This window comes from Musca autumnalis, unplaced genomic scaffold, assembly GCF_047663935.1.
Source record: "Musca autumnalis isolate F117 unplaced genomic scaffold, ASM4766393v1 scaffold_1, whole genome shotgun sequence".
In the NCBI taxonomy this organism is placed as follows: Eukaryota; Metazoa; Arthropoda; class Insecta; order Diptera; family Muscidae; genus Musca; species Musca autumnalis.
The window spans coordinates 84,297,915-84,323,600 of record NW_027411644.1 but is presented as its reverse complement, the minus strand read 5'-3'; the positions used below and the strand labels follow the sequence as shown (position 1 = coordinate 84,323,600).

The following is a 25,686-nucleotide window of genomic DNA, read 5'->3' as shown; positions in this document are numbered from 1 at the left end:
CTCAATATATTGATCGACCATTAAGTACCTCAAAATATCGGATGTAACGTTCGATAGATTGGTCTGTGGTAAGCTATGCGGCGCAATTATGGTATGCAAATGTTAGCGCTACGCAGTGGAAGTATATTCAAATTTGATAGAATGCCGGCCTGAGGACTGCAACAGGGTGCCTCCTCTTAACAAAAAGTGGACCATCTTCAAGAGGAGGAGAAGATTTTACCGGTAAATCAACACAAAAATATGTTGTCGGTGCAGTACCTTCTTGGGTGTTATCGCCGCGAACCTCACAGCCAGAATCTAGTGGACAGACTTCTTCCACACAAGCACGTCAGAAGAGATCTTCATGATCTGGAGAGAGGTGCAATGTTACAAGGGAGAACCTGTAGATCAACGAGGCTGTCAGACAGGCCTGAATAGCATTCATACGGATGCAGTGAATGCCGCACTCGGAGACCACCCCCCATCCATCGCAACAGAAGAACTCCAACTGCCAAAGCAAATGGTTTTAGCAGAGTTAAGATCCAGACGATGCAGACGCCTCAATTCGTATTGAGCCCGAATTGATTGCACGAAACCCAACCCAACCCAGCGAAATCCACTCACCTGTCTCCTGATTCTTTACTGACGCAGCCAGTCCAGGTTGCAGTATTTTTTTAATTTGGATACAAAGGAACCTGAACCAGATAACTGAATAAAATATACGGACGAAAATATTTACGTTGCTATAACAACAACTATAATATTGACACACATAGTCGGGACAAAGTAGACAAAGCAATCGCAAAAAATTCCCACAGAGCTGAATTTTTATGGAGAGAGCTAAGGTTTGCAATTGGTTAAGGACATTGCCTTAAAGTCCTTATCGATCCCATGAGTAGAACAAAAGTTATTCGGCCAATTGCGGGAAATTTTGCTATTTCAATGTCTCTTTTGACTGGACAACGTTACTGGTGTAACTTAATTAGAATGATTAATAACAAAAAACATGAATTCCCATAATGCTCGCAGCTTAAATCCCTTTGTTGCTCCTAATGGGACCCATTCAATTTATTCCCTTTAATACCACTTAAATCTCAAGCACTTAATTCTTTAATGCCCAGCACATTTCACAACAACTCAATTCATTTAGAGATAATTAAATGAAATCGATATCCCAAGCCATTAATGTCAGTATCGCCATTTCCAATATCCCTTTTCAACTTTCTTTTATTAATAATTCCCAAACAAGGAAGAAGGAACTTTAACAAAACTAATAAAAATTAAGTTAAGTTGAAATAGTGTAAGGAAACTATCATTAATGAATACACGTTTCATAGAAAAGTGTTTTCGTATTTTTCCTTCTTATACTCTACGGTAAAATTAAGAGCATGGTCGATATATTATTGCATTTGTAACATATTAAGCATTCAAACACCCAATTTGTTAAATTGTTAATATAAAGCACTAAACATGGAAATAAATAGAATCAGGCATCACCCATCGACTTTAAAGGTATGAATTATAATCATGAATAGTGTAGGGTAGTAAGGCAACATAAATAAAATCCAATCGAACTACTGAAGACTGGGCTAATGCCCATTAATCGGCTATGCTGTCTATGGAAGTTAAAAAAACTCTGCATACCACGATGCTCTAGAAATCTCAAACAACCTAATGGCGACTGTGAAGAATTCTTTATTGTTCAATAGCAGCCTAGAAAAAAATTCGGAAAGTTTTCATTTCAGGTACTCAGATTTCCTAATAAATCAAATGTCTGGCCAGGAGGGTCAATAAATGTGTGTTTCAGTATCTGATAATGAGACTTCTCTCATATCAATGTGTGTAATCCGATAACATTTTTTACTCGATTATATGGGACATACCTTTTATCACCAAGTTCGTATCTAAGATACAACTTGTAGATAAATTGTAAATTGTCTGGCTTAGGAATCGAAAGATCTCACTATACCAAATGACAGAAGGATTTATTTATAATTACACTATGCAACACTGAAAATGCAAACCACTTCTGGTATGCATTTCGCATTTCACGACATTATTGACATATTTATTAAATCGTCGGCATTTTACAGCAATGGCATGTTCTGAAGAGTTGTGTATTACATTCCAGCGAATATTTTCCAAAAGGAAATAATTAGAAAAATTACCGGTTTTGGAGATATGGTGCGAAATATATACAAATTATGGAAGTTTTCGAAATTTTATAACATTTGAGGCAATAAATGTAGTTTTTCGAGTTCATTATTTGTACAAATATTTTTTATTCTTGCCCTTATCTACAAATTTGCATCAGAGATGAGATGAGGATTCACATAGGTTTCAGAGATATAGCCCAAAATTTCTTTAAAAAGTCAATATTTAACCATGTTTAGATGGAGCCATAAAATCGAAGATGGATCTGACACAACAAAACCCAACTAGGGTTTTTGTCGTTTGGGTCTGTACTTTCAAAAAATCCTGAGCTCAAATTGTTTGCACAAGATTACCTTAAAAATGTTGCACAGTGTTATCTACAATGCTCTTAGGGAATGGTTAACCTCCACAGATACCACAGGTCTATCCACAGGCACCCATTTGAAGATCTTTACTTACCTCATGATAAGAAGGTTGAGGTTTATCATTCAACAGAAAAATGTTTTTTGAAAGAAAAGAAAATCGGGACTGGTCACCCAAGCACAGTGAGAAAAGTGCAGATCTAGCGTGCAGAAAATAAATTCGACGTTTTATTGTATTTTATCCATAATTTCATTATATCGATCCAACAAGAAATGTTTAACGCCAAATCAAAAGTAAAGCTCATGTGGATACCCAGTCATGTTGGTGTACCTGGAAACGAAGACGCAGACTCGGTTGCCAAAAGTATTTCTCAGAGATTTCCTGCCTATACTTATATATATATGGAATATATACGAAAAAAATATTATAAAAGCGGCTAATGATCTAATTGACACCGAAACTGAAAAACTTTGGATGGAACACAGTCATATTTACAAAGAAATCAATCCCAACAGAAAACCACTGTTGTTACCGTCAACCACAAATATTCATCAAAATAAATGCTATACACGATTGAGATTATCGCATAGCTGCTTAACGCATTCACACCTTTTCAAGAAAGAATCACCACCAATATGTAGTTATTGCAGAATTTCTCCCTTATCGACCCATCATCTAATCGTCGAATGTCCAGCCCTTCATAACCTTCGATCAAGGTGCTTTTCACCTGTCATAGCATTGGACACACTGAAAAATCCATCACACCAGAACATCACCAACATCTACAGTTTCCTCAGTCTTTTAAATCTCCATTATAAAATCTAGTTTTTTTATATATCACGATTTTGTATATTAAAGCCTAAATTAAATCTACTTAAAGCCGATAGCCGTAGTCGCTAGTGCTTCTAGCTATACGTTTATTATAATTTTTAATTGTAATAAATATTTAAATAAATAAATAAATCCATAATTATGATAACAATAGCTTTGGATTGACAATTTTACTTCATTTATTGATATATTTGGTCGATTTGTATTTTTTATATATATTTTTGGTATAACTCCCATAGGGCGGGACCTCCCTATTTATGTAATTTTGATGATTTTAGCCGCATTATACAACTGAAATCTCTGAAATTTGGCATGTAGTCTTCGTTGGTGGTATAAAATATTCCGACAGGGTTTTGTCGGTACAGGTCCACTTTTTGATATATCCCCCATAGAGCGGTACCGCCCGATTTTCGGTATTTTTAAAATTTCACCAACATCATCAAACTGAAATGGCTAAAATCTGATTTGAATGTACATAATTTATGGTGAAGGGTATAATAAGAGTTCCAAATAACCCCATTCTGCACTTTTTAGTAATAAAAACTTGTATTTAACAGCTTTTTTGGGGAACCGTAGGACGGATTTTTATACCCTACGCCACACAGTGGTAAGGGGTATTATGTCTTTGTGCATTTGTATGTAACATACAAAAGGAAACGAAATAGACCCACAGTTCCTTTTGGGGATATACATATAATCACTTTCTGAGTCTGTCTGTCCGTCTGTCCATGTATTTTTGTTCGCAACATACAGGTCGCATTTTTTGTCCGATTCAGCTGAAAATTGGTTCAGATTTGGATATAGCTCCCATATATATTTTCGCCCGATTTCACGTATTTGCAGCACCAAACACGCTATATACGTCCAACTTTGTTGAAATTTTGAATGTGTGACTGAATTTTGTCTACAAATAAGTGTGCAAAATTATATTGAAATCGGTCCGGATTTGGATATAGCTCCCATATATATTTTCGGCCGATTTCACGTATTTCCTGTACCAAACACGCTATATATTTCCGATTTCGATGAAATTTGGAATGTGTGAACGAATTCAGTCTAGAAATAAATGTGCCAAATTATATAGAAATCGGTTCAGATTTGGATATAGCTCCCATATACATATATTTTCGGCCGATTTCACGTATCTTCTGTACCAAACACGCTATATATTTCCGATTTCGATGAAATTTGGAATGTGTGACCGAATTCAGTCTAGAAATAAATGTGCCAAATTATATCGAAATCGGTTCAGATTTGGATATAGCACCCATATATATTTTCGGCCGATTTCGTGTATTTTTTGCTCCAAACACGATATATAAGTCCGATTTCAATGATATTTGGAATGTGTGACTGAATTCGGTCTGGAAATAAATGTGCCAAATTATATCAAAATCGGTTAAGATCTGGATATAGCTCCGATTTATATTTTACATATTCACAGTGGTGTAGGGTATCATATAGTCGGGCCCGCCCGACTTTGATCCTTTCCTTACTGGTTTCATTTTGTAATTTCTTATCTGCTATGCCGTGATCAATTCCAAGTGATACCTGATCTTATTTATCAAAACGTGTCTCATAATCGTAGTTTTATTTGAACCAAACTTAAAAAAGCTTCCTTCCCGAATTGATATACTTTCTAAAAATTGCTATAAAACCAAAAGTCGCAGGACATTATTCTAAACAAGATACATAAAAAATTTAAAAAAAATTAAAGCTAAACTCGACTAATTTCCATACTAAACCCCTATTTTAATTGAAAAATTTACAAAAAAAATTGATCTTACATTTATTTACCCCGAACCATCTAAATTAAAATAACTTATGGGTTACAAAACTATTTAATTTATTTAAATACCATTACTGTATATAAAAATTCAAAAGATTCCGCAATAATATATTCACAGAATTCACACGTCTATCGCAATTTTACAGCTAAAGAGGTCATAGTTAACAATTTAAATGTACCGTTATTCCGTTCCGATTAAGTATTTCTAATTATTACATATGACGTTAGGTACAGCCAGCACTCTAGATCAATACCGTACTAGCGTTCTATAGTCTCCTAAAAGTAATTTTTTTGATTTTCTGCACGCTAGATCGGTATTTTTCCCACTGTGCCAAGGCGTAATAAAAGCGAACATTCCAATCACCACGTCCATGTGTTGCTTTCTCACTGCGAAACACGATACGTCTCCAATCTGAGACTGCCCAACCGTAACCCTTTTATGTGCTGCTGTAAGGAGTTGATAAAAGGGACCTCTTGTTACCGAATTACTTCCACTTTCTGTCCCATATGATCTTTGTTTTCTTTCAAGAATACACTTTCGGGCATTTTAATGCTCTTCTAAAGACAGAAGCTGTACTACTAAATCCTCTATAAACCGAACGACGTTTAAATCTCTTCTACACTTAGAAGACCAGACACAAGCATAAGAAGATTATTCTGAAATAGAAACTCTCCTAAAAACTTCCTAAAACTTTTCTATACATAGAGTGCCTTCTAAAGCTCTTTTATAGAAATACCTCCAAAGGCTCTTCCATACACTCTAACAAACGTCCTTAATGTATACATAGATGACCTCCAAAAGCTCTTTAACAAATAGAATATCTTAAAAAGCTGAAAAGACATTCCAAAGCCCTTCAACATACATATGTTCCCACAACATTCCCGATGGGACATGGGAGACTTCTCTCACATCAATGCACGCCGATTCATATTGGCTCAATGATATGGGACCTACTTTTTATCGCAGAGTCCGAACAGCGTGTCTAAGACACCACTTGTAGAGAAGTTTTTCATGACTAAAATACATAGGCAATGTAACTTACATTACAATGAAGAAATTTTCCACAGCCGAAATTATTGATGTTCTCGTCAGGTATTGAACCGCAGACATTCTGAGTGAAAGGTGGTGGCTATCAAAGGCCTTCTACAAGTAGAAAACTTCGTTCATAAATGACCTACAAAAGCTGTTGTACAAATAGAAGACTTTCAAAAGCTTATATATATATATATATCAAAGACCTTCCTAAGTCGTTCTTCAAGTAGAAGACTGCTGTATATATAAATGTTTTATTTAGAAGAACTTCTAAAACTATTCTTTAAGCAGTAGAACTTCTAAAACTCTTCCATCGATAGAAAACCTACTAAACATGTTCTATAAATAGAAGAAATCCGAAAGCTCTCCTATAAAAAGAAGGCCTTCTAAATTTTTTTTTTCATAGAAGACGTTCTGAAGCTCTTCTACTGATGGAAGACCTTTTAAAGCTCTTATATTGATAGAATAACTTGTAAAGCTATTAAACAGATAGAATATCATTCAAAGCTTTTCTAGTGGTAGAAGACCTTGTAAAGCTCTTCTATTGACGAGAGAACTTTTAAAACTCTACTGTTGATAGAAGACCTCCTAAACGTGTAAAGCTTTGCTGTTGATAGAACCCCCTCTAATGCTCTTCTATTGGTATAAGACCTAAAGCTCTTCTATTGACAGAAGACCCTGTAAATATCTTCTATTGATGCAAGACCTTTCAAACTTGTTCTTTTGACAGAAGACCCTTTATAAGGTCTTCTGTCAAAAGAACGAGTTTGAAAGGTCTTGCATCAATAGAAGATATTTACAGGGTCTTCTGTCAATAGAAGAGCTTTAGGTCTTATACCAATTGGAAAAAGTCCTTCTGAAGCTTATCAGAACACCTTCCAAAGCGCTTGTATTGATGGAAGAACTTGTAAAGCTCTTATATATGTACATAGAAGAACATGGAAAGGCCTTCTATTGAAAGAATTCCATCTATGGTTCTCTATTCACAGAAGACCTGGTAAAGCTCTTCTACTGACGAGAGAACTTTTGAAGCTCTACTATTTATTTGAAGACCTCCTAAAGGCCTAAAGCTGTTTTGTTGATAGAACCCATCTAAAGCTCTTTCATTGGTATAAGACCTAAAGCTCTTCCATTAATAAAACACCCTCTAAAGCTCTTCAGTTGAGACCTCTGAAACTAGTTCATCTGACAGAATACCTTCTACCTTCTTCTTTATTGAAAAGAAAACCTTCTAAAGCTTTAATGTAATCAGAATATCTTCTAAAGTTCTATTGATAGAAGACCTTGCAAAGATAGAAGACCTTGAAATCTCTTTTATTGAGAAAAAAAACAGAACTTATAAAACTATTCTTTCAAAACCCTCATAAGAAAGAAGTCATTTTAAAGCTTTTCTTTATTTATGGAAGATAGAAGACCTCTCAAAATTCTAAAGCTCTTCTAGTCATAGAACATTTGTAAAGCTCTTCTTTTGAAGAAAGGCCTTATAAATATCTTCTTGAATAGAAGTTTGCCTGAAGCGCTGGTGTGGGTGGGTGTTTTAGTATCGAAGATACGGCTCAGGTCAATCTTGACTTAACGATCAGGGACAGCAAGCGACTCTGATTTCGAATCCGGCAGAAATATTCACACAAACAACCCCCCATAAGATTGTGGACAAAGTAAGCAAGAGCATGGCAAAGCTCACAACAAATAGGAAACAGATATCGCGGGGGGAAGCAAGTTTAAGAAGAAGCAGACGAATAGGATAAGATCTTCCGAAGATCAGAATGCTGCAAAATCACGGAAGAAGGAAAAAATCTTCTAGACTTCAAATGTTCCGGGTCAACCTTGTCAAGACCCGCACAAAGGAGACTGTTCCGAGAATTTTTTGACAGATGGCGACACAGTGAGCTCGAACATGAGAAAGTGAGCCCGACCACAGAATTTTCTGAAAAGTCTGAAGTTTCTGCAAATATATCCCGGCTCTTTCAGAATAGTAAGATGTACGCGGAAACATGAAATGAGGCATCATCAACTTATGCCAAAGTTGACCGATTGCAATACAGGGACAAACTGTGTTATGCGGTGATCTACCCTAGCATAGGGACCGATAGGCTGCACCAACAAACGCTTGAGGATTTCCTCAATAAACTTTTGGACCACAATCTGCAAGTGCGTGAACCAATTGCAATCATCAGCAATAAGGCAAAGGGGACTTATTAATGTCCCACTTGGGTCCGCATGCGAACATTGGCACTCTCATGAATTTAATTAGCAACAATACAACTCTTTGAGAAGGTGGCTAATAAAGGTTGGTGATGTAGGATATGATCCTGACCAAATCGGCCGTGTACGTTAAAGGATGGTGGGGGAAACTCGATATGGTACGTATGCTCAAAGTCTTTTGCACTCTCCTCTCAAATGCCATATATTTCTAAGTAGGCCGGGTAAACATCGCCGAGGACAAGAATGTCAAACAAGACAGCCGGGATGTTATACACCCGAGCGATACACAAGATGGTGGCGAAACCATCAGTGACTCCCAAAATGTCTGTTTATGAACGGTAAATTTACTGAAGGACCCATGATATAGGTCTTACAGATAATTCTCCAACGGATTGAAACGATAATTGATGCCTTGATCTCCAACGGATTGAAACGATAATTGATGCCCTGATGGAGATTAATAACACAGTTACTATACATATTGATTTAGTAACCTTGGACTCTGGTCTCTGACTAAACGATATAAAATATAAACAAGATTACGAATATTATGACACAAAACGTAAGTTTTTTTCTGTCCAGAATTGTCAACGTCGGGCGCCACTGTAATGAAACAAGGGAATGCACAGTGTCCGATTTTCCGAAAAACCTGGCCAAAACTCTAAAAATGAATGGATTTTGACCTAACCTTTGGTACTTATGTTTTTCGGGCCGCTGATTACATTTTTGATATTATTTAACCCTCAGGTGGTCATTTAAGGGGTCTTTTTTGGTCCCTCCTCCTATAAAACAAATTTCTTCTCCATCAATTTTTACTATAGGTCCTAGAATACACCAAAACTCTATATCTTACCTTAACTCCAGAAATATGCCAATTGGAAAAACATTTTAGGGTTAATGTCGTACTTCATCCAATTTTTTATCAAAATTGTCATACAAAGCATCATTTTAGAAGAATGGCGTCAAAGACAAAAATGTTCTCAGCTAAATTTCACTATAAGTCACCAAAGAAATGAAATCTCTATTTGCATTACATACCAAGGAAATATCGGTATCAATTTTGCCAAAAAACCAAGAAACTAAAATAGGGGTGCAAGCTTCCACAATTTCTACAGTTTTGGAAATATTTGAGTTAAGATCACTTGGAATCCTTGCACTTTAGGTGTATAATGTCTTAGGCAACTTCACTGACAAGAATGCAAAGAATATTTGTCTTAAAAAATTAACCCTCGTGCGAGTCATAAAAGGGGTCCTTTTGGTCCCTTTTTCCACAAATCTTTAAAATCTCCTATAAAATGTGGTCGGATCAGACCAAAATATTCTAGAAATTTGTTCGCCATAAAATTTTACTATAGGTCTTAAAATATATCAAAACTCTAAATTATGCCCAAACGCCAGAAAGTGACCCTATACTATACTAATGAAAGAAAATCTGTATATAGCTGCAAGACAAAGTATCATAAAAACGAAAAGTGCAAATATGTGAAGGATGTTTCGATGGAAATTGGTAAAAAAACCCCTTCCTTTTTTATGAAATGATAAATTACACGGCCCAACTCGATCTTACTCATAACTATTTTCATAATTTGTTGTGAAAATTGATCTTGAAAAAAATTAACAAGTACGGACATCAATTATTAAAGAACGCGCAATTCATTGGCGACACTGAACATTTTAAATACGTTTCACATACCTTTCATTACAATTACAAAAAGAAAATATTTAATAACCGTTGTTTATTTTGCATATTATCATAGATTTATAAACAACTTAAATATTAAAAAAAAAAATAAAATCCCAAAAATGGTCCACTTAAACAAGAAATGTATTAAACAAGAAATGTATATATTTTTTCATAACAACACGCACTGGGATCCTATAAACAATATCTGACCCTTTTTAGCGTAAATTGATAATTTTTTTTCGATTTTTGGCAAGGTTTTTTGGAAAATAGGACACTATGTAATGGGATCATATACCCGGCGTCGGTATAGGACTACCTGACAGAATACCCAATGGTCATAAGGCACAAAAGTAATTTGAGCGATGGTCTCAATGCACAAATTTAATAAGACACAACGCTCAATTTTTTGGTCTCTTAAACTAAGTTTTCTTGAGTTTCTAAAGGTCTTCAATTGACATAACCCCTTCTTAAGCTCTTCTACAGTTTTTCTCTTTATCGAAGTCCTTATCAAGATTTTCTATAAACAAAGGCCTTCTAAAACTCATATATTTATAAACGATCTTCTATTGTTCGAAGACCTTCTAAATCGCTTTTAGAAGACAGAGTAAAAGTACTATATTGATAGAAGTACTTCTTAAGCTCTTCTATTGATAAAGGGATTTTTATAACTAAAGGACCATCAATATTTTTAATACTAGGGGAAAACCTTCTAATCTCTTCCATTGATAGATAACCTTCCAAAGCTCCTTTATTCTATGACTTTCTTAAGCTCTGCTTTTGATAAAAGGCTTTCAAAAGCTGTCATACTGATAAAAGGCCTTCTAAAGCTCTTCTTGAATAGAAGTCCCCCTGGAAAACCTCCTAAAGATCTTCTTTTGATGGTATATCTTCTTAACTTCTTCTTGAATATAAGTCCTCCATTCATGGAAGACCTCCTCAAGATTTTTTATAAATAGAAAATCTCTAAAAACTCTTTCAGTGAAATAAGACCTTATAAATGAATTCCGTTAGGTCATAAAGCTCTCACATGATAATTTATATAAAAAGGGTACATGAAATTCTACTCTGCTTCCCTCAAGAAATTCGTATTTGCTTCATATTTTCATCCTGCGTACGTACGTGTGCTCGAATGTCATTCACTTTTCTAATAACTTTACTCCTTTGAGATAGCGAACGCGCATAAAACTACAAATTAAAGTGGAAAAGTTTTTTCCCACTTTGTTGTTTGGTATGAGAAAAAAACTAAAGCATAACTTTACCAATGACTTCTTAAAATGGCTGCTGCGGAAAGAATGCAAAAAAATAAATTCCAATATTACTAACGGATACATACCTGGCTACCAGTGACAGCGATACCGGAAACACTTTCATTTTACGACCACCAACCAAATAATCCAATGCCTCTGAACCACGTCGTTGTTCGGTACCCTTTTGGCCCTTCTTTTTCTGTTTCTTTTCGATGAAACCAAAATAGAAACCAATGGCGGCACAAATAATTAACATTAGGACGAAAACGCAGTAATCGACAATGCCAAAGTGTTGAAGCGATGAACTTAAATCGGCAACACTTTGTTTTGTGGGATCAAGATTGGGAGGTAAGGCGGCGGATGCAGTGGTGGCCATAGTACTGGTACTGGTTGTGGCAAGTGTTGTTTTGGCTGTGGGTGTTGTAATTAAAGTTTTAACAGTTTCCTTGATGCTGGCCACAGTAGTGCCCACAACGTTTGCCACACTTTGCTGAGTTGGGCCAGTTGTTGTAGTGCTTCCCAACTGTGAGATAGCCATTATTGAGGCACTGGTGGTAGTGGTTATGATTTGGCCACCTGCTGTGTCACTTGACATTTTTCTTGAGTGGGTGGTTGGATAAGAATGTTTGTTACACTTTGCGCCTGGACAGACAGCCGGACGAGACGACTTCCTTTGATTCTCACTTAATTAAGTTTAGCTATTTTTGGTTGATATTTGCGTTCTACTTTCTACTTTGCATTACCTTCAGCAACAACCGGTCCAGCTTTAAGGCGTTTGTTGGTACTTTATCTCAATTTGCAAATTTAATGTCCGTCGAAGTGTGTGTGTGTGTGGCTACGTTTTGAGATTGTATTAGTATCGATGTGTTGTTGTTGCGATTGAGGAAAGATGAATCGATTCGTATTACAGTTGTTATTGATTTAAATGAAAATTTTTCACTTCGATTGCTGTTTCTTTATTTCTTTTATGTTATCGTGAATTGTGAGTCTCTGACGTTGCCGCTAACGTTTTCTCCGCCTCTCACCGTGAGTCTTTGTATTTGTGTGTATTTCACTTTGAATTAATTTAATTTTGTTTGCATTTTTTTCTTCTCTACTGGGAAATGAAAGTTTTTCACTTGTCGTTTCTTCAGCTGTCATCGAACTTTGTTGGTTATGAAACCAGCATTCGATTATAAACCAAACACCTATCCTACGTGGGTGGATGAGTGCAAAAAACTTCTGTAACTGATTTTTTTTTTTTTTTTTTTTTTTGATGGAAAATTTGTTCGTTTTTTTAAATAGTAACTTTTGTGTGTGTTTGGAAAAATTTCTTGTTAATGAATGGAGATTACAATTTGTCTCTCTTTTTTTTTGTGGTCTTCTTAATCTAAGTAATAGAAAACAAAAATTGGCAGCTTCTGTCGTCGAATAACATTTCAATATTGACATTGTCTTCACCAAGACAAACACCAAATAACACAAACAATTAGCTGAATGCCCACAGACCTTGTATGAAATGATGTTACTCCGGCTATCTCTGCTTCTTAATGATCGAATACCAAATTATTAAAATTCATGACAGAACGTGTCCAGACTTTTCAAATCGGGGCAATGGATTTATTGGAAATTACATGATAAGCATATAAAAGGTAACAAGAGATTGACACAATGGTGATTGCAACTCTTATAAATGCTGATAATGAAGCAACAGCAGAATTATTTACGTTGGAGAAAGGAGGTAGGACAAAACATTTTTAGACGAAAATCGGTCTGAATAGTACTAAGAACTTGTAAAATATAGAACCATATATAGTCCAATATCTACCTTGGCTCCTCCCATATCTCAGGTGAAAACATACCTCTGCCATGGTGTCACCAGGAGAGTTATGTTTACCACCCAATAAAGGTAGTAGTAGCCCGCCATGTGCCGAGAAAAATGTTCACTCATAAGAACGTTCCACTTATATTGAGGCGATAGGGTAAGTAGCCCACCCTAATAACCACTATAGTCTATGACTGTAAAAAAAAGAAGTAAAAACAGTTAAGTTCGGCCGGGCCGAACTTTTTATACCCTCCACCATAAAATATTTTGATACTAAATATGGAATATTATTTTCTTTCCTGTCCACAATTTTAGGTGGAAATATTTTGTGGCCACGGATACCTAACTAAGGTAAACAAGTAAAAAAGCGTTAAGTTCGGCCGGGCCGAACTTTTCATACCCTCCACCATAAAATATTCTGAACTAAAATGGAATAATAAGTTTTCATTCCTGTCCCCAACTTTAAGTGGGTACGTTAAAATGTCAGATAATGTACATAAAATGTTTCATTCGGTAGGCCCTTTTTTATGGTGCCTATATCTAACTATGTATGTTGACAATTTTTGGTGGGCTAGAAATTGGGAGGTACCGTTATATAGGGGTTATAATAAAACATGGACCTATGTTGACAGTTTTTGATGGGAGCCTTTAATGTCAAATAACTCCTAATTCGGTTAAAAATTGTAGCTAGAATCCTCAAAATACCGAAAATCGGTACATAACGTGGGAACTTCAAATGTCATTAACAGCTAGTTCGGAGGTATGTGGGCTATACGAAAATATGAACTTAAATGAACAATTTTTGTTGGCTTTTAAATTTCAAATTACAGAAAGTTCGTCCAAAAAATAAAGCTAAGGTACGGAAAATCGGGAGGTTTGTTTTGGGGCTATACCAAAACATGGACCTACGTTCGGTTAAACATTTTAAGTAAAATCCTCAAAGTACCGAAAATCGGGAAGTATCGTTATATTGGGGCTATGTTGAAAATTGTTGATGCAGATGCGTGGTGACCACTACCACCTTCAAATGTCAAATTACAGTTAGTTCGGTTAAAAATTTGAGCTAAAATTGCCAATTACTGAAAATTGGGAGGTACCGTTATATGGGAGCTATATCCGAACATGGACCTATGTTGACTATTTTTTTATGGAGAGGTGTTGTGACCACTAAGAACTTTAAATGTCAAATTACTGCTAGTTCGGTTTAATATTGTAGTTAAAATCATCAAATTACTGAAAATCGGGAGGTACTTTATCAATACATCGACCTTTCTTGACAATTTTTGGTGGAGAGGTGTGGTGACCACTAAGAATTTCAAATGGCAAATGTTCAAATTACAGATAGATAATTCGGTTAAAACTTGTAGGTAAAATTCTCAAAATACCGAAAATCCGTTATATGGGGATACTGAAATCCGTTATACCGAGATACCGTTATATGGGGCTATACCAAAACAAGGACCTACGTTCATAATTAATCCGAATATAAGTTTTTTGGTCACTAAGAACCCTAAATATCAAATTATAGCTAATTCGGTCTAGAAATGTGAATTTAAAAATACCTGAAATCGGGCGGTAACGTTATATGGGGGCTATTCCAAAACATGGGCCTATGTCCACAACTTTTGTTATATAAGTTTAGTGACGCCTAAGAGCCCTAAATGTCAAATTAGAGCTAAATCGGTCTGAAAATGTAGCTAAAAACGGCAAAATACCGTAAATCGCGGGGGTACCATTATATGGGGGCTATTCCAAAACGTGGACCTATGTCCACAACTTTTGTTATATAAGTTTACTGACACTTAAGAACCCTAAATGTCAAATTATAGCTACATCGGTCTGAAAATGTAGCTAAAAGCGTCAAAATACCGTAAATCGGGGGGTACCGTTATATGGGGGCTATACCAAAACGTGGACCTATGTCCACAACGTCTGTTATATAAGTTTATTGACACTTAAGAACCCTAAATGTCAAATTATAGCTACATCGGTCTGAAAATGTAGCTAAAAACGTCAAAATACCGTAAATCGGGGTTACCGTTATATGGGGGCTATACCAAAACGTGGACCTATGTCCACAACTTCTGTTATATAAGTTTATTGACACTTAAGAACCCTAAATGTCAAATTATAGCTACATCGGTCTGAAAATGTAGCTAAAAACGTCAAAATACCGTAAATCGGGGGTACCGTTATATGGGGGCTATACCAAAACGTGGACCTATGTCCACATGTTTTCTTATATAAGTTTATTGGCACTTAAGAACCCTAAATGTCAAATTATAGCTAAATCGGTCTGAAAATTTAGCTAAAAACGTCAAAATACCGAAAATCGGGGGTACCGTTATATGGGGGCTATACCAAAACGTGGACCTACTTCCACAAGTTTTGTTGTATAAGTTTATTGACACTTAAGAACCCTAAATGTCAAATTATAGCTACATCGGTCTGAAAATGTAGCTAAAAACGTCAAAATACCGTAAATCGGGGGTACCGTTATATGGGGGCTATACCAAAACGTGGACCTATGTCCACATGTTTTCTTATATAAGTTTATTGGCACTTAAGAACCCTAAATGTCAAATTATAGCTAAATCGGTCTGAAAATGTAGCTAAAAACGTCAAAATACCGTAAATCGGGGGGTACCGTTATATGGGGGCTATACCAAAATGTGGACCGATATAGCCCATCATCGAACTTGACCTGCCTGCAAACAAAAGACGCATTTTCCCATTTCAGCGTCCTATCTCCATTTTTGTGGATGCTAGAGTGATTACCACAGACGGACGGACGGACGTGCACAGATCGACTCAGAATTTTACCCTGATCAAGAATATATATACTTTATAGGGTCGCAAATGAGTATTTCAATGCGTTACAAACGGAAAAACAAACTTAATATACCCTCCATACTATGGTGGAGGGTATAAAAAAGAACTCACATTTTCGTAGAAGCCAAAAGAAGTTTTACAAGTTTTCATGGTGAATTATCTGGCATTTGTGACATCCAATCTTGTCAGAAAATGTTTATTCACTGAAAAAAGGAACGAGTAAACAACACTGTAAAAAGTATAAGTCGTATTAATCGACAGCCGGTGTGAATTGAAACTTTCATCTACGGACAGATCGAATACCGGCTACACAATCAAAATCCTTTTTCCCAAAAATTGTGTATTTAAGGGGGTTTTCAGAATTTTGTGGCCCTTTTTGGACGTATGAACTTGCCGACAAAATTATACAAAAGTGTTTGTTGCGTAGGTGGTGCCATAGTCCATTTTGGGTGTAATTTCATTTCGATAGATATCGCGCGCAGCTGTCATTTCAGTAACTTAGAGCTTTTGGACCTCTATATCAGCAAGTATCGAGTTGGCCACGAAAAGCTTAATATCGCTGTAAACAGGACCACAGGAAGAAGCAACGGTATAAATGTCCATAGGATCACTGCACATACCCTAAACTGCACTTACACAAAAATGTTGAACTTTTGTGGAGGAGGGACCAGAAAGTGAAGACCGATATAGACCATTTTCGAAGTTGAACTAAAAATGGACACAATATTAGAAGATCCAAAGTTTGGACCAAATCGGTTGATCCATTCTAGAGTTATCGCGCACTTCAGCCACTACATATGGTGCCGTAGGAGTTTTTTTTAGCCTTCGGACCTTTTTCTCAGAAAGTATAGACTTGCCCCTGAAAAACATGTACCGTCATAATGGGGGCTGCGAATACAAATTGTTGCAAAAAAATTAGAGTAATTAGTGGGCAGCTTTCAACTTCACTTTTCGGAAAATATGTGTGAGAGGAGTGGACTAATATAATCCATATTCGAACCTGCATCGTAGAAATATTACCATGTGAAAAGTACGGACTAAATCCAAATCCTCCAAATTTTCTGAAACGGATTTCGTGCCAACATATTGGGTTTCTAAAACCATTACCTCGATGAGACAAGTTTTCTATATATAACAAGTAAGAACGGCGTTAAGTTCGGCCAGGCCCAACTTGTTATACCCTCCACCACGAATTGTATTCAAGTAAATTGGAACAATTAGTTTCCTTTCGTTTATGAAGAAGACTAAATACCAAATTTCAGTTCGATAAAACAATGTGGCTAACCTTCAAAATACCGAAATTCGGAAGATACCGTCCCATGGGGGCTATATCAAAACTTCGATCGATACCTACAAATTTCTGGCGGAAAGTGTTTGGACTCAAAGAAGACTAAATACCAAATATTTCGGTAAAACCTTCAAAATACCGAAAATCAAGAGGTACGCTTCTATGGGGGATATAGGAACCCGCGGACCTATACCGATATTTCTCTTCTGGAGTATTTTATAACCACATGGAATACTAAATACCAAATTTCAGTCTATCGGTGAGATATTGACGTCACAACCTTTAGAATTACAAAAATCGGGAGGTACGTTCTATGGGGGCTATATGAAGGCGTGGACCTATACCGACAAATTTCTGACGGAAAGTATTGTACCCCAACGAAGACTAAGTACCAAATTTCAGCCATTTCGGTGTGATAATGAGGCAAAAACCTTGAAAATACCGAAAATCGGGTGGTACCGTTCTATGGGGCCAAAATATCAAAACGTACACCGATATAGCCCATTTGCAATACCAAAAATCCTAGGAGTAATAGAAACTTATATAAAAATGACAAAGCCCTATCTTAAAAATTGCGAGCTGTATCTTGATTTCAACAGACGGACATGGTCGACTTAGAATTTTACCCTGATCAAGAATATATATATTTTATAGGGTCTCCGATGAATATTTCGATGTGTTAAAAACGTGATGACAAATTTCATTATACTCTCCATATTATGGTGGAGGGTATAAAAACCTGATACCGTTACATGGGGGATATACCAAAGCATGGGCCTATGTTGAAAATTTTTGGTGGAGAGGTTTTGAGACCACTAGGAACCATAAATGTCAAATAGCAGATAGTTCCGTAAAAATTTACCAATAATCCCCAAAAAACGTAAAATCGGGAGGTACTATTATATGGGAGCTATATCAAAACATAGGCCTATGTTGAGAATATTTGATGAAGCAGTTATGTGACCACTGGTAACCTCAAATATAAAATTACGGGGTAGGTCACTCAAAAAATTTAGCCAAAACCCTTAAAATACCAAAAATCGGTAGATATCGTTATATGGGGGCTATACCAAAACAAAAACCTATGTTGACAATTTATGGTGGAGATGTTTTGTAACCACTAGGAACCTCAAATGACAAAAAAAATAGCAAAAATCCTCAAATGAAATAAAATCGGGAGGTACCGTTATATTTATAGCTAATTTCTTCTGAAAAAGTAACAAAAAAACGCCAAAATACCTGAAATCGGACTGTACAGTTATGCGGAGACCTATGTTCATAATTTTTGGTTAGGGTGTCCAAAAAACCGGTTTTTCCAAACAAAACAGTTTTCGGTTAACCGAAATTTTTAGTTTTTTCAAAAACCTGTTTTTGAAAACCGGTTAACCGGTTTAAACCGGTTTTGTAAACAAGGTGCAAAATTGCTCATAATTGATAAATATTTGATTAAAAATGTGCGGCAAGGGGTAAATTAAGTGTAACTAATTCGTTATTATATAATTATCTGATAATATCCTTGTTATTTAACATTCAACCATAAAGTGGAGACAGCAAACATAAGTCAGAAATTGTGCTCTAAGAATAGTAAAAGTCCTTACAAATATAAGATTGTGTACAAAAGGAATTAAATTTACATTTTATTATTATTAATTTGAGAACCTCAAATTATCGTGCCGGAATCAAAATGCATTTTGTTATCGTTACCCTTTACAACCTTAAATTCGACAAGTTCTTAGTTTACTGTACTAATTCAAAAACGTATGAATAACGTCATTCAAACAACCGTGGGATATTACGTATACGCAGTTTTTTCATAGATCGTTCAATTGAACTATATTGGAGTTGTGGCATTTTACAGAAAATATTTTTCAAGTTTAAGGGTATCTAACTATAATTATGTCGTACCTTTTGTTAGTTAAGTTTAGTATACTTTCAAGAATAAAATTGTAATGAAATTTGAAAAATATTACTACTTTTTTAAAACCGGTTAACCGACACAAATAACCGGTTTTTCGGTTAACCGAAAATGCCGCTTTTGGCGAAAACCGGTTTCGGTTTTGTAACTCAAAACCGGTTAACCGGTTAACCGGTTTCGGTTTTGGACACCCTATTTTTGGTAGAGACATTTCTCTTTCTGTAAATGCCAAATTGTAGCAAAATTGGCCAGAAAATGTAGCTAAAACGACACAATAGCTTAAATGGGGCAGTACTGTTATATATGGGCTATTCCAAAACGCGGATCCATGTGCACAATGTTTGGTGGAGAAGTTTTTTTTCGACCACTTTGAACCCTAAATGCCAAATTATAGCGAATTCGGTCTAAAAATATAGCTAAAAGTAGATTTCAGTATTTGCGGAATTTTCAAAAAATTTACAAAATTTTAAATGCAATCCTACGTGTTTTTAAAAATATATGTAGGTCCCTTTACCCGTGAAGAATTACAATTAAGAATTACAAATAAAATAGTTTTAAATAAAAACTTCACGGGGAATCAAAAGAGGTCAAAATTATACTGATCGGAATAATAATTTGGATGTTATAGCCAAAATAATTACATATTTGGGTAACAAAAAATAAATTTTGGTTTGAAAAAATAGTTTTCACATGCATTCTAGAGTTGAAAATATTGGAAAAAATCTTCTCTCACAAATGTTCGGAAAATTTGTACGCACGATAACTCTTGAAGGAAGTAACAGATTTGATTTATACTTTGCACATCGTGAAATTTCTACCAGACTTAGACGAGGTTCCAATATGGACCCAGTTCGTCCACTCCTTCGAGTACTTCCCACACAAAATTTTGGAAAACCTCAGTTTGGGACATAGCTTTCGAATCGCTCTAATTTCTGTTTTAACGACTTGCATTCGCCTCCACCTTTACGAAGGTAAGCGTTTTTTCAGTGGCAAGTCTAGACTTCCGGGTGACGTAGGGGATGGAAGATACCAAGCAACGGTCCTGACCGGTTTTAACATGGCAAAGCCCAGGATTTATCTTGGTCCCTCTTTCATCTCAAGTGGACACTGACCTCCCCGTGGTGTCACCTGGGGAACTGCCTTTAACACCCGTTAAAGGTAGTGAGCTAACATGTGCCGCGCGTTCACCCATAAGAACGTTAAAATCTTGGGTTTGGGCGTCGGGTTAGTAACCCTCCCCTAGAAAAAACAGCCTACTATGAAAAAACGAAAGAAAAGAAAAACAAACCCCTCTAAAGATGACGAACCCCGCAAACGTTTTAAGGACCATGATCAGCGAATCTGCACCTAGAACGTTCGCACTCTCTATAGAGAAGGTGCAGTCTTCGCATTGGCAGACGTACTTGGAAAGTACAAGGCCGATATTACTGCCATACAGGAAATACGATGGGTTGGGAAAGGCGTCACAACAACACCTAAAGGCGACGCACTGTATTATAGCTGCCATGACGTAAAGCATGAGTTTGGTTGCGGATTTGTAGTTAGTCGGAGACTAAAACATCTGGTATCCAGCTTCACTCCAGTGAATGAAAGACTCGCTGCAATTCGAATAAAAGCTAAATTCTTCAACATCAGCTTTATTTGCGCTCATGCTCCCACTGAAGAAAAGGACGAACAGACCAAAGATATATTTTACGAGCGCTTAGAAGAAACATATGACCGTTGCCCTGCCCATGACATTAAAATCATTCTAGGCGATTTTAATGCCAAAATTGGAAAGGAGAATATCTTTGGCCCAACAGTCGGGAAATTCAGCCTCCACAGTGAAACATCTGACAATGGTATGAGGCTGATAGACTTTGCAGCTGCAAAAAAACATGGTTGTTAGCAGTACCAGATTTAATCATCTCGATATTCATAAGGGCACCTGGCTGTCTCCAGATCAGAAAACAAGAAATCAAATTGATCATGTTGTGATAGATGGAAGACATTCATCGAGAGTGTTGGATGTACGATCGTTCCGAGGCGCAAACATTGATTCGGACCACTAGCTTGTTGCAGCAAAGGTACGCACCCGCTTAAACGTAGCAAACAAAGTACGAACAGACACAACACGAAAGTTAGACATCGGTAAGCTGCAATCACAACAGATAGCCACAGCATATTCCACTCAACTAGCCCAATTGCGTAATCAAAGCACTCCTTATCCCGATAACATAGCACAATGGCAAAGCATTGCCCACTCCATGCAAACAGCCGCAAAATCCATACTTGGATACCAGAGGCCTCCACCACGGAATCCATGGTATTATCAGGAGTGTCGTGCTGGCACCGAAGAGAAAAATGCGGCATATAGGGCTACTTTACAATCCGTAGCAACGCGTAGCGCACGAGAGAGATACAGGAAGAAAAGGAGAGAGGAGAAACGTCTTTTCCGCAGGAAAAAGAGAGAGATTGAAAAGCGGGAGGCTGAAAAAATCGAGATGTACAGGAGCCAGAATGAAGTCCGAAAATTCTACCAAAGAGTCAAGCATCAAACTGATGGCTTTGGTACAGGCACATCCTCCTGTAGAGACCAGCAAGGTAATTTGGTAACTGATACAGATAGTGTACTCAGGATATGGAAAGAAAATTTTTCAAAACTGCTGGTATCCAATAGCAGCGAAGACGACGAAGATACCACAGTCCCAATCCCAGAAGATGGTATTGAATGTATACCGCCCAGCCAAGATGAGGTAAAGACAGCAATAAATCGGCTGAAGAATAATAAGGCAGCATGAGCCGATGGCTTACCAGCCGAGCTGTTCAAAACCGGAGGCGACACGCTGATAAGGTGTATTCATCAGCTAGTTAGCACCGTCTGGCAGGAAGAACGAGTACCCGACGATTGGAACCTGAGTATCCTGTGCCCCGTCCACAAGAAGGGAGATAAGACTGTATGCTCTAACTATAGGGGCATAAGTCTACTCCCTATTGCCTACAAGATCGTGTCAGGGATATTGTGCGAACGACTAAAGCCTATGGTCAACGAGATAATTGGACCATACCAATGCGGCTTTAGACCTGGCAAGTCCACCATTGATCAGATATTTACCCTGCGGCAAATCCTGGAGAAGACCCAAGAGATGCAGATCGACACCTACCACCTTTTTGTCGATTACAAAGCAGCCTTCGACAGCCCGCTGCGTTCAAAGGTATTCCAAGCCATGTCTGAATTTGGTATCCCCGTAAAGCTCATCCGTCTTTGCAAAATGACTTTAACTGACACGAGGTCCTCAGTTAAAATAGGAAAGAACCTCTCCGAAGAGTTTGGTACCAAAAGAGGTTTCAGACAAGGAGACAGCCTTTCGTGTGATCTCTTTAACATCCTGCTGGAAAAGGTTATACGAGAGGCAAACGTCAAAAGAAGTGGCACAATCTACACCAATAGTCATATGTTACTTGCTTATGCTGATGATATAGACATCATAGGCCGATCAGTAAAAGAAGTAACTGATACCTTTATGAAGGTCGAAGGAGAATCTGCTAAAGTGGGTCTGGCGGTAAACGGTGAGAAGACCAAGTTGATGGTGTCGACTGTGGAAGTTGGTTCCTATAATATTGAGGTAGTAAAAGACTTCGTCTACCTCGGCACCTCCGTAAACACAACAAACGACATCAGTTGAGAAATAATAAGAAGAATTATATTGGCCAACAGATGCTACTTTGGTTAAAGTAAGCAGTTCAAAAACAAAGCCACATCTCGTCAAACAAAAATAACGCTCTACAAAACACTGATACTACCCGTGCTGATGTATGGCTCCGAAGCGTGGGTACTTGCGCAAGCAGACATGGCAGAGCTTGGTGTGTTTGAGAGAAAAATTCTTCGAAAGATCTACGGACCAATCTGCGTTGACGGTGAATATCGACGTCGCATGAACCACGAGCTGTATCTGCTATACAACGACATCAATATTGTTAAACGTATCGAGATGCAGCTATTGCGTTGGCTAGGCCATATCATAAGAATGAGCGATGATGACCCCGCTAAAAAGGTGTATAAACACGGACCGCTTGGCGGTGCACGCAGAATTGGCAGGCCAAGGAATAGATGGCGCAAACAAGTGGATGATGAGATAAAAAGGCGCGGTATTCCAGAAAACGAAGCAACAAATAGAGAGAATTGGAGATCTTTTCTTAGTTTGGCCTATAGAACAAATGTTCTGTAATGGCCCAGTTAAGTAAGTAAGTAAGTAAGTCTAGACTTCCAGAGATAATGGTCCGAAAACTGTAAAAACACACCATGTGTAGTAGATGTACCGCACGATAACTCTGGAACAGATAAACCGGTTCTGTCCAAAATTTGACAGACGTAATATTTTGCGCAAAATTAAATTCTAAGATGAGCCATATCGGCTGTAACAAAAGTTGATAACTTTTCGCTAAAATGGCGCGCACTTTCTTTTTTTCTGTTAGTTCAAAATACCGAATGAAAACAATCCATTTCATGAATATAAATGAATATCATGAACACAAGAATCAAGGATAATAGCATTGATATGCCAGCACATTTTATGGATATTCCAAAATCTATACATCACTAAACATTCGCACATTACAAAATTTCTATTTCTTCAAATACCAGTTACAGAAGTCCAATGCACTGCGAGATAAAACTTTATTCCTTATTTTTTGAATTTATTTTTTTTTTAAATTTTTCTTTTTATTTTTTAAGATTTTATCCTTTTAAAAGGATATTCATTCACTTAATTATCACTTGATATCTACCCGACGATGTTTTTCGTGCGATACGAATTGTGGTTGACGCGTCCAATTAATTTAACATTCAAAGTTCAACGAGTATTAAACCGTTTCCACACACGTTCATTACACGGCAAAACATTGAAGACTGAATTGAAATTTTAAAGATTTTCTTCATCATCATTCAGAGAAAAAAAAACAAATTGAATCTACAACTCACATTTGAATAAAAGAAAAACTGTTTATTTTATAACAAAAGGAGAAGAAGGCGCAGAAATAATGATAACTTTATTTGTTATTCTTCTATATTTTATTACGGGGGTCATATACAGAAGATTGTGTGAATGCCAGAGCCTCGTTGAGATGGATGGCACTAGACGGTAACGGTGATGATGAAGGTGCCAAATAAACAGATCACATACGACATGACTTATGACTTGATAGATAATTCAGAGATGCTGGTAGAGATGTTGATCCCAAAGTGTTGCTCATTTTTATCAGTTTGGCAAGTAATGTGTGAGAGAGATAGGCAAACACACGCACACACGGCAACCTCGAGCAGTTACATAGATAAACTCATGGAGAGAAAGTCATAAAATATAACTACTAATATTTAAGTACAAAAATTAAACAAAACACAACCTAGTAACATTAGTATTTACAACAATTATCAGATGCTGGGCAATTACTATTCTGCTGTTCTGTTGTGCTGAGGTTTGATTTCTTTCTTTAAAAATACACGCTAGGTTGCACACAGTAGGTCAAGTTGTCATTAGCGCTTAACACCCACGTTTATAGCTACACATTTTTAAATAATTTAGTTGTAACTTGAAAATTAGCATAGATGGTTAGTGACCACCCATCTATCTATCTACCTAACAATTATTTTTGTGGTATATGATATTTTTTTTTATAATTAATAGTCGTTATAGCTAAAAATGGACACACTCATGCAATGTTAGTTTACGGAAATAAATTGCCAACAGTTGTTGTTGTCGTTCTATTAACGTGACAACTTGTTATAACAGCTGCAAGTCATAGATCTGTTAGATCAGCAATTGCTTTTGCATATTCTTAATCGTTTATTTAAAAACGGTTATTAATAGCTAATAAATGACAATTAACTTGAAGGGCTAAATTACTTTTACTCTGTGTGTACTTTTTTAAGTTATGGAAAATTAACCATATTCCGTCTGAACACGTGTCTCGCCGTTTTTCCAAAAGTCATGCACTTTCGTTATTATGGGCCCAAAGGTTTGGGACCTTGATCATTTTGTCAGACTCGCAAAACAATTAGAATTTTTTTTAACTATCTTAGGCAAATTATTCTTCAAGGCCAAATTTTCAGGGTAAAATAAAAAAAGATTTTAAATAAAAAGATCATGGTAGAACGATAGAGTGGTAGAGAAATTTCGAAATATATATTTTTATGCTATACTTTTGCACTCTCTAGGAAGATGAGTTTGACCATCAAACCCCACTATGAAAATGAGCTTGACCATTACACTCCACTATGTAGATGAGTTTGACGAACAAGCTCCTCTTTGAAGATGAGTTTGGCCATCAAACTACTCTATGAAGGTGAGTATGACCAACAAACTCCTCTCTGATGAGTTTGACTATCGAACTACGCTACGAAGATCAGTTTGACCATGAAACTCCTCATTGAAGATGAGCTCGATCACCAAACTCCTCTATGAGATGACTTTGACCAACAAGCTCTTCTATGAATATAAGTTTGACCATCAAACTACTCTATGTAGATGAGTTTGACCATCAAACTTCACTATGATGATGAGCTTGACCATCAAACTCCTCTCTG

The 25,686-nt window shown here is 36.7% G+C and overlaps 1 protein-coding gene across 26 annotated transcripts in view; it reads right to left on the bottom strand.

Annotated features, from left to right (window-relative positions):
• Window positions 1–24,342, bottom strand: part of LOC141402366 (sodium-coupled monocarboxylate transporter 1-like) — a 156,278-nt gene extending 131,936 nt beyond the window's left edge. For 3 of the 26 annotated variants that reach the window (XM_073983538.1, XM_073983470.1, XM_073983377.1), the window contains exons 1-2: window positions 23,892–24,028; window positions 11,372–12,381 (exon numbers count right to left, since the gene is read on the bottom strand). In XM_073983538.1, the coding sequence (XP_073839639.1) occupies window positions 11,372–11,880 (509 nt within the window). In that variant the 5' untranslated portion in view covers window positions 11,881–12,381; window positions 23,892–24,028. Of the gene's footprint in view, window positions 1–11,371; window positions 12,478–23,745 lie in introns of all 26 variants that reach the window. The other 23 variants (XM_073983611.1, XM_073983527.1, XM_073983443.1 and 20 more) reach the window with 11 other exon arrangements.
• Window positions 24,343–25,686: the final 1,344 nt, after the last annotated feature.